The following is a 13,526-nucleotide window of genomic DNA, read 5'->3' as shown; positions in this document are numbered from 1 at the left end:
AGCAGTAACAAAAGCCGAGAACAAACTAACAGCAAGAGAAAAGGCACTTGCAGGCCTTGGGCTTCATGGCATCATGCATAATCTTGGTCACATGCCCAGACTGCATATGAAAGCTACAGTGGTACTAAAAATTTATGGTCCTCCTTTGAGCACCCAGCTTAGAAACCAGAATCCCACTAATCCCATACCTGAAACAGGAGTTCCTATAGTGGGCTCAAGCATGCCAGTCAAGCCCAGGCTTTTCCACAACTTTCAAGCAAGCCAAACCATCTGTGGACACACCTCAGACCTAGGCTGGGGGCGCACATATTGGACAAATGCATACAAGGATTGTGGACTCAAGACCAGCTGCACCTGCACATAAACCAAAAGAAATGCTGGCAGTAAAACCATAATCCAAAAAATTCAGACCATTCACCTCAAGAAGGCCTTTTTGATGATAAGGACAGACAACACCACAGTCATGTGGTACATCAACAAACAGGGAGGCACTCATTCATACCCCCCTATGCAGAATGACTCTGGACCTTTGGAATATGGCTCTGAGCTACAGCATCCAGTTACAGGCAGCTAACATTTGTGCCGGGAAAAGAAAACACCCTAGCAGACATGTGTAGAACCACCTCGGATGCTGCGAATGGATGCTACACCCGGTTTATCTTCAAGGCCATCACAAAGAAATGGGGAATGCCACAAATAGACCTATTCGCATCCCTCAATCACCAACTCAAAAATTGTACTGAGACATACCACCCACTTGCATGGAAGGTGGAGACTCTATCCTTCAGTTGGAAGGCCTGAAGAAACAGCATATGCATTTCCCTCTTCCTCTGATGCAAATTACTGAAAATCAAGAGGGCACGTCCGGATAATGCCAGTAGCTCGAATTGGCCAAGACAACACTGGTGGCATCCACCTTTGAGGAGCATGTCTCTGGGAGAATGTTGTCCAATACCCCTGATGCGCACAGTGTAACTCAGAACAACTTCACAACATCATGCACCCAAACCTAAAAACCTTGCAACTGACTGCCTGGAACATCACATAGCAGCAACTAGCAGACCTATCCCAAGGGTTAAAGACGGTATCCTTGAAACCCGCAGACCTTCCAACAAGGAAGGAACTATGCAGGAAATGGAAAGGTTTGTCATTTGGAGTACTGAAAAAGGAAAAGATGTGTCGAACATAGATATTTACTAACATCCTGGAGTACTTAGCAGAGCTTCTACATACAGGCCTGTCCTATTCCTCCATCAAGATACATGCATCAACTATTTCAGCAGAATAAAACGATCCACCTGTCTTTTCGCATCCTCTACACAGGGGCAGTTCCTCCAGAGGGATCAAAAATGTAAAAACCTCTAGAAACCACCATTACCAACTGGGACTTGAACTTTGTGTATAGAAAATTGACACTCCTCCATTTGAACCATGGCAACAGCAGATCTTCAACACCTATCATGGAAAACTGCTTTCCTGGCAGTGCTTCAGCAAGGAGGGTTTTCGGGAACTTCTGAGCCTTAATGGCAGTACAACCTTCTAATCTTCCATCAGATGGGGTGTCCATGAAAACCAATCTACATTATACTAAGGTGAGCCATCCAGGTGTCTTTAAACCAGGCAATCCACCTACTACCTTCTTTCCCAATCCACAGAACCAGGGGAAAAGACTGCTGCACTCTTGGATGTACATGAACAGTTGCGCTACTACCTGGACAGAACCAAAGGTAACGAAAAACTGACCAGCTTTTAGTAGCCTATGCAACAGGAAGGAAAAGGCAATTTCAAACAGACAATCTCAAATGGATAGGAAATTGCATAAGATTCTGTACTCCTACCATGGAAAACCAATTCCACAGAACATAAGACCTCATTCTACAAGGGCTACGAAAAGCCACTGCCACAGCTTTCTTCTGAGGTGGCAAGGACATTATTGAAGTGACTACTTGGACCTCCGTTTTGTACATTTACCAAGCATTATATAATTTACCTCTATACTCTAGATCCCAAGCAGGGTTTGCCACTGCTGTACTGCAAAGGGATCCTAACTACACCATAATTTTCTTCCTCCACCCCTAGTTTGTATGGTATTCTACCCATTTGTTATGACTGCAGATGCATCCTTGAAGGACATAGTACAGTTTGTATTTTCATAAATGTAGATGTCCAAACAGGATAGCATCTGCAATCAGAATCTCCCTCCTTCCCCTCCTGTGGTACTCCTAGGGTGCCCACCCTCTAATAGCTAGCTGAAGTCTCTTATGGTGTATTTGTTGTTTGTATATGTACATACATGCTTATTTTGTGTGTGCCTTCTACTTTTTTGGAAACATTGGCATTTATCCAAAATTTAGCTTTCCAAAGAGGGCAACACAACAGCATCTGGGGCAAGAAACACTGAGGAAAGTAAGTGGCTGATGCCTTTATACCGAAGACCAACAGAGATAATCGGGAGAAGTCGACATCAGCTGTAGCGGACGAACTTTGGAATCCGGCCGACTGAAGGCTGCCTGGCGACAGGACAACCATTTATTATGACTGCAGATGCTATCCTGTTAGGACATCTACATTTATGGTAGTTGAAACTGTACTTTTCCGTTCCTGCAGCGCCATCTGGGCAACCCTGGCATCTGGACCCAGTGCCAGATCTTTGACCCATCAATCGGGGTGGGCTGCATCAGTCCCTTCTATCTCTCAACCTCGCTTGGTTGCTCCACCCAGCCCTAGCCAGGCTTCCCTTATCTCTCAACCAGTTCGATGTCCTCCTCGCTTCTCTCACCAAGTCTACACCAGAAAGACTTATGCTAGCAAATGGAAGCGTTTCTCTGTTTAGGCAAGGGAAAAAGCTACGTTGACCCATTTACGGCTCCTGTCCAGACAGTACTAGAGTTTCTAGCAGAACTCTTTCGACTGGGCTCTTCCTCAGCTACCATCAGAGTTCAGCATTCTGGCAGCTATTGCAAATATCCCGTTGGCTTGTCAGAGAGACAACATCGTATCCCACAAACTTTGCAAAGCCTTTTCAAAGGAACCCTTACTTAAGCTGATTAATGCCTCCCCTACCATCCTGAGAGAGGATCCCAGCCTCCTTCTGATAAGAGGCCCGGGTTGAACCCTCTGACCCTATCCTTCAGATGAAGATTCTGAGGACTCTGTCCACTCCGATGGCCAGGAAGAGCTCTTCCAGACCTATGAGGACTCGGATGCAGAGGATTCTATCCCCTCGGCCTCCCCTCCTGAGGATATTTCTTTTGGGGAAGTACTGCATACCATGAGGGAACATTTCAAGTGGCAAGGCCAGGAATATTCTGGTTCCAGAAAGCGCCTTCGAACCTTCCTTAAAAAGCCCCAGCACAGGCCCTTAGCTATTCCTCCTGTGCTTGATGTTTTGGATGATCTATACTCTGACTCCAGTGTTACCCCTGATTCTCTTCCTCCTGCTCCAGCCAAGCCAGACGGATATTACAGGGTCCCAGAAACACATTCCCATTTATTCAGGGCCCATGCTGTTGATTTAGAAACTATTTCTCAGGGTCCTAAAGGTGTTTCAGCTTCCACTCAAAATCCTTGCCTTCCAACAGGGAAGCTAGTCATTAGAGATGGGGAAAAGGTTTACACCTCCACTACTTTATCTATGAGAGCTCTGAATTGCCTCTTTCATATGTTACAATATCAGGATTACCTGTTAGATGATTTACAGAAAACATTGGCCTCCTGATCCTTTAGACAGGAAGTCTTTGCAGGAATCTGTACATAATTCTTAGCAAGTCAGCAATCACTTTCTGCAGTGTGGATATGATGCATTGGAAGCTTCATGTAGGGCAGCTATGACAGGGGCAGTCATTCGTAGACATGCATGGCTAAAAGAACAACTCTACCAGATCATGTTAAGGCAAAACTTCTGGATGCACCTTGGAAAAGAACAAGCTTTTGGTGCTAATGCTAAAGATGTGTTAAAGTCCATCGAGGAAAAACCAAAATCAGTCTCCAGGCGGTCCAAGGAATTTCCTCCAGGTTCCAGCCACCCAGATTCATGGGGTGGCTAAAAGCTAGTCCTTTCCTATTCTAGAAAAAGGTTCAAAGGGTAAAGCAGTGGCGAGGACATGGGGTTTCATGCAGGGGGCGACAATGGCAGCCAGCAAACCAAAAGTGGCTGGGGTCTCCCCTGCCCACAGGGACAATCTAATGACTTTCCTCTAGCTGCTGACCAAGGAGGCAAATAGAAGCTCCCTTGAGGTGAAGAAGTGTATCTCTTTCCAGACAGGTGGCACAGATTGACAAAGGACAAATGGATTTTGGACATTATAGACTAAGGTTAGAGTTCACTTTCATACCTTCCAAGAAAGCAAAGTGCCAAACCTACCACAAAACCAGAGGGCAGAGGCTGTCAAGCAAATTTTCTCTGCTTGCTCAGATCAAAAGCAAGAAAGAGTTCTTTAACAAGAACAAGGCCAGGGGTTTCAGACTGTTCTTGTTCCAGAAAAGAAACTCAATGGAGACCAATACTGGATTTGTCCGCATTAAACACTTTTCTCATAGTACCAAAGTACAAAATGCTGACTCTACAGCAACTCCTTCCCATGCTGGGCAAGGGGTCTTGGCTGATTACTCTGGACCTCAAGGAGGCATACCTGCATGTCCCCCTGGACCTCAAGGAAAAGCACTAAGCTCAAGCTGCAATGTCCTAAACACAGCTAAGACTATTCAACAGACTACACAGCTTTCTTGGGAGGCAACCAAGGACATTATGCTACTTGGCCTCCGTGCATACATTTGCCAAGCTTATACATACCTCTATACCAGATCCCAGCAAAAAAAAAAAAAAAAAAAAAAAAAAAAAAAAAAAAAAGGGGGGGGGGGGGGGGGGGGGGGGGGGGGGGGGACTCCCTAGGGTATACCCTCCTAATAGCTAGCTGGGAAGGGGGAGTCTCTATGGTGTATTTGTTTGTATATATGTACACATACATGCTTATTTTTGTGTGTGCCTTCTACTTTTTTTGGAAACATTGGCATTTATCCAAAATTTAGCTTTCCAAGAGGGCAACTGGCATCTGGGGCAAGAAACACTGAGGAAAAAATGGCGCCGGGCTGATGCTCTTTATACCCAAGACCAGCAGAGATGACGCCGGGGAGAAGTCATGACATCAGCGTAGCCCTGTAGCCGACCCAGACCTTTGAACTGCCGACTAAGAAGGGCTGCCTGACGACAGGACAACCCATTTGTTATGACTGCAGATGCTATCCTGTTCGGACATCTACATTTATGGTAGGTACAAAACTGTACTTTTCCGTTCCTGCAACGCCATCTACTGGAGCAGCCCTGGCATCTGGACCCAGTGCCAGATCTTCTGACCCATCAATCGGGTGGGCTGCATCAGTCCCTTCTATCTCTCAACCTCACAGCTTGGTTACTCCACTTCCAACCCTAGCCAGGCTTCCCCTTATCTCTCAACCAGTTCACGATATCCTCCTCGCTTCTCAAGTCTACTACCAGAAAGACTTATGCTAGCAAATGGAAGCGTTTCTCTGTCTGGGCAAGGGAAAAACACGTTGACCCCTTTACGGCTCCTGTCCAGACAGTACTAGAGTTTCTAGCAGAAATCTTTCAACTGGGCTCTTCCTCAGCTACCATCAGAGTTCAACTGGCAGCTATTGCAAATTTCCACGTTGGCTTGTCCGAGACCAGCATCATGTCCCACAAACTTTGCAAAGCCTTTTTAAAAGGAACCCTTTTACTTAAGCCCCCGGTTAAGTACCCTCCCCTACCATGGGACTTAAATTTGGTACTGTCTTCTTTAATTCTTCCTCCCTTTCAGCCGGTGGCTTCTTGTTCGTTGAAGTTGCTCTTGTGGAAAACACTCTTCTTAGTAGCCATCACCTCAGCAAGACGGGTCTCAGAACTTCAAGCCCTTTGCATTTGCCCTCGTTATCTTGTTTTTCACAAAGACAGAGTGTCACCTAGGACTAATCCATCTTTTTTACCCAAAATAATCTCAGAGAAAAATCTGAATCGGACCTTAGATCTTCCAGTCTTCTTCCCAAATTACACCAATAGAGCTGAATGAAAGTTACATTGTTTGGACGTTCACCGTCAATTACGCTTCTACCTGGATAGAACTAAGCAGAAGAGAAAATCAAACCAGCTCTTCCTATCTTATGCGGAAGGGAAGCAAGGCCAACCAAGTCTCTAAGGTAACTTTGTCCAGGTGGTTGTCCTGTCACGTTGGTCTATCAGTTGAGGAACAGGGAGCTTCCTACTAAGCCTAGAGCCCACTCAGCCAGAGCTTTAGCTTCTTCAATAGCCTTTCCGGCAAGATTGCTGATTGATTCCATTTACGCAGCGGCCACTTGGGCCTCTCCTCATACCTTCATTTCTCATTACAAGCTCGATATGGCCTCCAGAAGTCAGGCTGATTTTGGTTCCACTGTACTCTAGTTTGTTCCATTGAGCCACCCAGGATTTAGGTGCTAGGGACGCTGTCCCATCCAGCAAGAATGAAGGCGAGATTGACAACTTAAACATTGAGAAGTTATGTACTTACCATAACGTTCCATGTTAGTTGTCTTCTTCTCGCCTTCTTTCTTGCGTCCCACCCTCCATCCCCCTAGCCTGGGAAGATCTAGAGTATCCCCATCTAGCTTCCTCTTTTTTGCTAGATCTTCTAGAGGGGTTTATAGATATATAGATATATATATATATATATATATATATATATATATATATATATATATATATATATATATAGAGATAGATAGATAGAGATAGATAGATATATATAGATATAGATATATATAGATATAGATATAGATGTATATATATTGATTAGGTCGATTATTCTCTGTTGTGGTGGGACATATATGTCCATAGTGTTAGCTATCAAACGAGATCTGGGTATATGACGCCTAGCATTATGGGACATAGCCTAGCCTCGAGCCGGTAAAAATAGCTCTCGAGCTTTAGTAATAGGCCGAGTCGGAGCCGAGGTTCGGCTCCGGACCCATCCAGCAAGAAAGAAGGCGAGAAGAAGACAACTAACATGGAACGTTATGGTAAGTACATAACTTCTCATTATAGAACATCATGTTACAGGTGGTAATAGATCTATTTTCAACATGTCTGTGGCAAAGGGGGCAAACTTGGACATTGCAGAGACAGTCTGATGTGCACGCCTTCTGACATGTCATCTGTAGGAAGGCATCCTGTAGGTTAGGTATTAAAAAAAAAAAAAAAAAAAAGTTGCTTACTACTTCGAGAAGTGATTCAAGGACAAATGAAGGGAGGAATTCTGTGATAGATCACTTGATATGGTATGAATATATGTGTTGGGGTCGTGGCAAATGTATTTATAGATGCAGTATTTTTATCTCATGTAACGTCTGGCTTTTCAGTATTAAGGCAATTGTCTGTAATGCTGGTTTGAATTTTGTAGATGCTGTCTTTTATGTTTGCGCACTTGACCTTCTTCCATCAAGGATATGACCTGTTTAGTGAACTTGAGCCTTACATGAAGGAGCTTACCTCACAGGTAAAACTGAATATTAAATGCTAAAAATCTGTTTACTGTAAGTGCTTTCTGAGTTGTATTCTTAATGGTATTTACTTGACAAGTATTTGCCAAACTGTTGCATCAAAATCAGTTTTGCTGAAAAATATTCAGCTCACAGTTATCAAAGATGCTGTTTAGTCCAGTTCATATATTTAGTCATTCATGCATGATGTAGTTGAAATGCTATAGTAGAGAAAAACTAATACTGAAATGCTAACAGCGTATTTTGTTTAAAGTAAAGGAACACATCGTCTGAGTGAACTATAAAAATACATTGATATTGAGGAGAACTCAGTGGCACAGTGGATAGCATTGCTGTCTTACAGTGCTTGGTTGTCCATTTCATTTTTCATCAGGCATGCCTTCTGAGCAGTCTCTGCATGTCCTCCATCATCTGCAGGAGTTTTCGCAAAATGTTGTGTCTCCTTCCACAACCCAGTGACCTGTTGGAGATAAATTTGTGATCCTTTACTATGTGTGCGTAAATGCATGCGTGTGTGTGTGTGTGTGTGTGTGTGTGTGTGTGTGTGTGTGTGTGTGTGTGTGTGTGGGGGGGGGTTCTGCAGTAGAGTGGCATCCTGTCCTGCATTAGTTCTTGTGCTTTGTGAACATTGTATTGCATGATAAGCACTAGTTTTCCCATGACCATGAATTGAGGGTAACTGGCGAATGAATGAAAAAAGAACCAAGAGAATGATTGAAAGTAACATACACAGATTACTTCAAGGGAGCAGCACAGGGATTCCTTCTTGAAGTGCAGTATCACTGCAGTTATTTCTTTTCTGTTCATTTACCTTGCTAGAGCACTGATCTCCATGGACCTTTTTCAGACTCCGCCTGGAGTGCTGTCCAGATGTCCTTCAAGAATGCAACTGCAGTCATAACATATGGGTTGTCCTGCCTCAGGCAGCCCTCTGTCGGCCGGATTCCAAAGTCTGGGTCCGACGTCGGCTGATGTCGCATTTCTCTCCGACGTCAGAGCGGCTGGAGTATATAAGCATCAGCCGACGCCATTTTCTTCAGTCTTTCTTGCCGCGCGGTGCCCGAAGCAGAAGCAGTTCGCAAGTGCCGGTCGGTCAGCTCCTGTACTCTTCGAATCCGAAGTAATCTAAAAAGCTAAGTATCCCGTTGGGGACCTTTTCTTGCCTGAGCCGATGTCAGAAATTACTGAAAAAGTTAACAGTTGTCTGTCTTGTGGTAAACAAATACCTCATAAGGATTTCCACTCTTACTGTCTTCCTTGCCTTGGCCCAGACCACGACGTCTCGGCCTGTGTCGCCTGTGCTCACTTCAATAAGCGCACTCTCAGGCGCCGGGCGGAGTTCGCTGAAGACTTTTTCGGCGAAAAATTTGCTTATACAATGCCGTCGGAACTTCCGACATCGCAAACCCTCAAGAAACGAAAAGACCGGGACCGACATCCTCGGCCCGCGTCTACCACCGACTCCACGCCAAAACCTACCGCGAGTGCTCCGGTTCCTCCTGAGACTGTTATTCCATCGCTCCGAACCGAAGACACCGCATTACCGACGACTCCGATTCCGGATACCACTCCGCCAGTTATTGATTTTCCTCCGGATACTGAAACCGAGGAAATGCCCGAGACCATTGCTGTAGATAAGGTCACTTCTGCACGTGGTGCTGCTAGGCCTCCTATGGCCATGTCTATTAAGGCCTACACTCGTGCTAAGGCAGTCAGCAAGACAAAGCACCTTGCTGCTAAAGCCTTACCTCAGCCTACTCCTGAGACACAAATCATGACTATGGCCGCAGACTTAATTTCCATGATTAGAGGTTCACAGGCCCATCCTGAGAGAGGATCCCAGCCTCCTTCTGATAAGAGGCCCCGGGTTGAACCCTCTGACCCTATCCCTTCAGATGAAGATTCTGAGGACTCTGTCCACTCCGATGGCCAGGAAGAGCTCTTCCAGACCTATGAGGACTCGGATGCAGAGGATTCTATCCTCGGCCTCCCCTCCTGAGGATATTTCTTTTGGGGAAGTACTGCATACCATGAGGGAACATTTCAAGTGGCAAGGCCAGGAATATTCTGATTCCAGAAAGCGCCTTCGAACCTTCCTTAAAAAGCCCCAGCACAGGCCCCCTTAGCTATTCCTCCTGTGCTTGATGTTTTGGATGATCTATACTCTGACTCCAGTATTACCCCTGATTCTCTTCCTCCTGCTCCAGCCAAGCCAGACAGATATTACAGGATCCCAGAAACACATTCCCATTTATTCAGGGCCCATGCTGTTGATTTAGAAACTATTTCTCAGGGTCCTAAAGGTGTTTCAGCTTCCACTTCTAAAAATCCCTTGCCTTCCAACAGGGAAGCTAGATCATTAGAGAGATGGGGGAAAAAGGTTTACACCTCCACTACTTTATCTATGAGAGCTCTGAATTGCCTCTTTCATATGTTACAATATCAGGATTACCTGTTAGATGATTTACAGAAAACATTGGCCTCTCCTGATCCTTTAGACAGGAAGTCTTTGCAGGAATCTGTACATAATTCTCAGCAAGTCAGCAATCACTTTCTGCAGTGTGGATATGATGCATTGGAAGCTTCATGTAGGGCAGCTATGACAGGGGCAGTCATTCGTAGACATGCATGGCTAAAAGAACAACTTCTACCAGATCATGTTAAGGCAAAACGTCTGGATGCACCCTTGGAAAAGAACAAGCTTTTGGTGCTAATGCTAAAGATGTGTTAAAGTCCATCGAGGAAAAAGCAAAATCAGTTCAGACGGTCAAAGATTTCCTCCAGGTTCAGCCCCCCAGATTCAGCAGGAATTGGCCTTCAAAAAACTGGTCCTTTCCTAATCCTGAAAAATTTCAAAGGGGTAAAAACAGGCGTGGCCGAGGAAGAGGACAATACAGAGGTTCTTACAGGGGACGACAATGGCAGCCAGCAAACCAAAGAAGTGATACAGGGGTCTCCCCTGCCCACAGGCACAATCTCAATGACTTTCCTCTACGTCCGCTGACCAAGGAGCAAATAGAAGCTCCCTTGGGTGGAAAATTATCTCTGTTTTTAGATAATTGGCACAGATTGACAAAGGACAAATGGATTTTGGACATTATAGATCAAGGTTACAGGTTCCATTTTCATACCTTACCAAGAAAAGGCATGCCAAACCTACCACAAAACCAGAGGGCAGAGGCTATCAAGCAAATTTCTCTGCTTGCTCAGATCAAAGCAATAGAGAGAGTTCCACAACAAGAACAAGGCCAGGGGTTTTACTCAAGACTGTTCCTTGTTCCAAGAAAAGAAACTCAATGGAGACCAATACTGGATTTGTCCGCATTAAACACTTTTCTCATAGTACCAAAGTTCAAAATGCTGACTCTACAGCAACTCCTTCCCATGCTGGGCAAGGGGGGTCTTGGCTGATTACTCTGGACCTCAAGGAGGCATACCTACATGTCCCTATCAGACACAGCTGCAGAAGATACCTCAGATGTCTTGCAGGACCAGAGCATTATCAATTCTCAGCATTGCCATTTGGCTTATCTACTGCCCCCAGAGTATTCACAAAATGCCTGGCTTCAGTAATTGCTCATTGCAGGCTCCAGGGGATCCAAATTTACCCATACCTGGATGACTGCCTCATACAAGAGGACGACAAATTGATGTTGACAAAAAACTTGAACTATGTCATACAATTACTTCAGGCTCTGGGATACACAGTCAACTTCCAAAAGTCCAGACTTCAACCATCCCAGCAAATAACCTTCTTAAGAGCCAATCTAGACACAGCCTCTCAAATGGCTTACCTGACAGAAGACAAGCAAGAGAAGTTAACTCATTATTTCAAAGGTTTGGCAAAACTCACCCAGATGACTGCAAGGAGATTCCTACAGGCCCTGGGTTACATGGCATCCTGCATTCTCCTGGTTCCATTAGCAAGACTACACATGAGAAAGCTTCAATGGTACCTAAAAAGCCTATGGTCTCAGCACAGCAACAACTTAGAGGCAACCATACCACTCATTCCATGCCTACAAAAGGAATTCCTATGGTGGGCCTCTTAAGCCAGGCAAACACAGGTATGTCATTCAAAAACCTCAGATAACACAGACCATGACCACATATGCCTCAGACCTGGGATGGTGCACATGGAAGGCAGATGTATACAAGGACAATGGTCTCCAAAGGAAACACATCTGCATATAAACCAAAAGGAAATGCTGGCAGTAATGTATGCCATCGAGGCCTTTCGACAACAACTTCAGCAAGGCCATTTACCGACACGGACAGACAACACCACTGTGATGTGGTATATAAAATGCAAGCAAGGCACCCATTCTTACCCCCTTTGCAGACTGACAATGAATCTTTGGGAAAAATCACTGAGCCTAAACATACAGTTACAATCCCAGTTTGTTCCAGGCAAAGACAATGTGCTGGCGGACAGCCTAAGCAGGAATTTCATAGATCCACACGAGTGGAGGTTACATCCAAGATCTTCACACAACTCTCTCCTCGACATGGGGCAGGCCAGAAGTAGACCTATTTGCCTCTCACCTCAACCATCATCTACAAAAATTCTGTTCAAGGACATACCATCCACAAGCTTGGAAAATAGATGCTCTTTCATTCAACTGGAACTTTCTAAAAATCTATGCATTCCCACCTCTGCCACTGATGACCACAGTATTACTAAAGATCAAAGCAGAGAGACCCAAGGAGATCCTAATAGCTCCAGACTGGCCAAAACAACACTGGTACCCACTACTACGGAGCATATGTCACAACAAGAAGTGGGCCCTTCCACAATGGCCCCTACTTTTGACTCAACACAACTTCAACACAGTGCATCCAAACCTTCAGACACTGCAGCTAACAGCCTGGGAGATCCCATGAATAACCTCAATCTATCTCTCTCCAAGGAAGTTCAGCGGATATTAACAGAAGCTCGAAGACCATCCACCAGAAAGGTCTACTTAGCAAAATGGAAGAGATTCAGCATTTGGAATATCAGCAAGGGACATGATGCATCATTATTGAACATCCCACTCATCCTGGAATACTTGGCAGATATGCTACAGAATGGACTCTCATATTCTTCCATAAAGATACATGCTTCAGCTATTTCAGCTAGATATAATACCGATCCGCCTGTGTTTTCACATCCTTTGCTAAGGCAATTCCTCAGGGGAATCAAGAACATTAAGCCACCAAGAAAGGCTCCAGTGCCAGCTTGGGACCTCAACTTTGTCCTAGAAAAACTGACTCTACCTCCGTTTGAGCCAGCAGCTTCAGTGGACTTACAATTTCTCTCATGGAAGACAGCTTTCCTGTTGGCAATTACCTCAGCAAGAAGGGTTTCGGAACTACAGGCCCTAATGGCAATACCACCGTTCATAATCTTTCACAGAGACAGGGTCTCCTTAAGAACCAACCCTACTTTTATGCCAAAGGTGGTATCTAGGGTTTCTTTAAATCAAGCTATCCATCTGCCTGCTTTCTTCCCCAATCCTGAGAACAAAGGGGAAAGACTGTTACATACCTTGGACATTCACAGACAACTTGGCTACTACGTGGACAGAACCAAGACCAGTAGGAAGTCTGATCAACTTTTTGTAGCTTACGCCCCTGGAGTACAAGGAAAAGCAATTTCAAAACAGACTATTTCAAAATGGATTGGACATTGCATCAGATTTTGTTATTCCTTCCATGGGAAGAATGTTCCAGCCAATGTCAGACCACACTCCACCAGAGCTACAGCCACCTCTACAGCATTCTTAAGAGGGGTGCCTACAAAGGACATTCTAGAAGCTGCTACATGGAGCTCCGTGCATACATTCTCCAAACACTACAATCTCCCTCTATACTCCAGATCCAGAACAGGCTTTGCTTCGGCAGTCCTGCAGGGTTTAATTGCCACACCATCTCTTACCTAGAGCATTCCTTCTCCCCCAGCTAAGCTATGGTATTCTACCCATATGTTATGACTGCAGTTGCATTCTTGAAGG

The 13,526-nt window shown here is 45.0% G+C and overlaps 1 protein-coding gene across 1 annotated transcript in view; it reads left to right on the top strand.

Moving 5' to 3' along the window:
- Positions 1-13,526, top strand: part of LOC122801280 (arf-GAP with coiled-coil, ANK repeat and PH domain-containing protein 2-like) — a 2,104,317-nt gene that overhangs the window by 348,294 nt on the left and 1,742,497 nt on the right. The window contains exon 8 of the mRNA XM_044070827.1: positions 7,431-7,526. Within this exon, the coding sequence (XP_043926762.1) occupies positions 7,431-7,526 (96 nt within the window). The remainder of the gene's footprint in view (positions 1-7,430; positions 7,527-13,526) is intronic.

Source organism: Protopterus annectens, chromosome 4.part1 (assembly GCF_019279795.1).
Source record: "Protopterus annectens isolate FY-2018-M chromosome 4.part1, PAN1.0, whole genome shotgun sequence".
Classification (NCBI taxonomy): Eukaryota; Metazoa; Chordata; order Ceratodontiformes; family Protopteridae; genus Protopterus; species Protopterus annectens.
The sequence above is the reverse complement of the archived record's forward strand: the minus strand, read 5'-3'. Positions and strand labels throughout refer to the sequence as shown.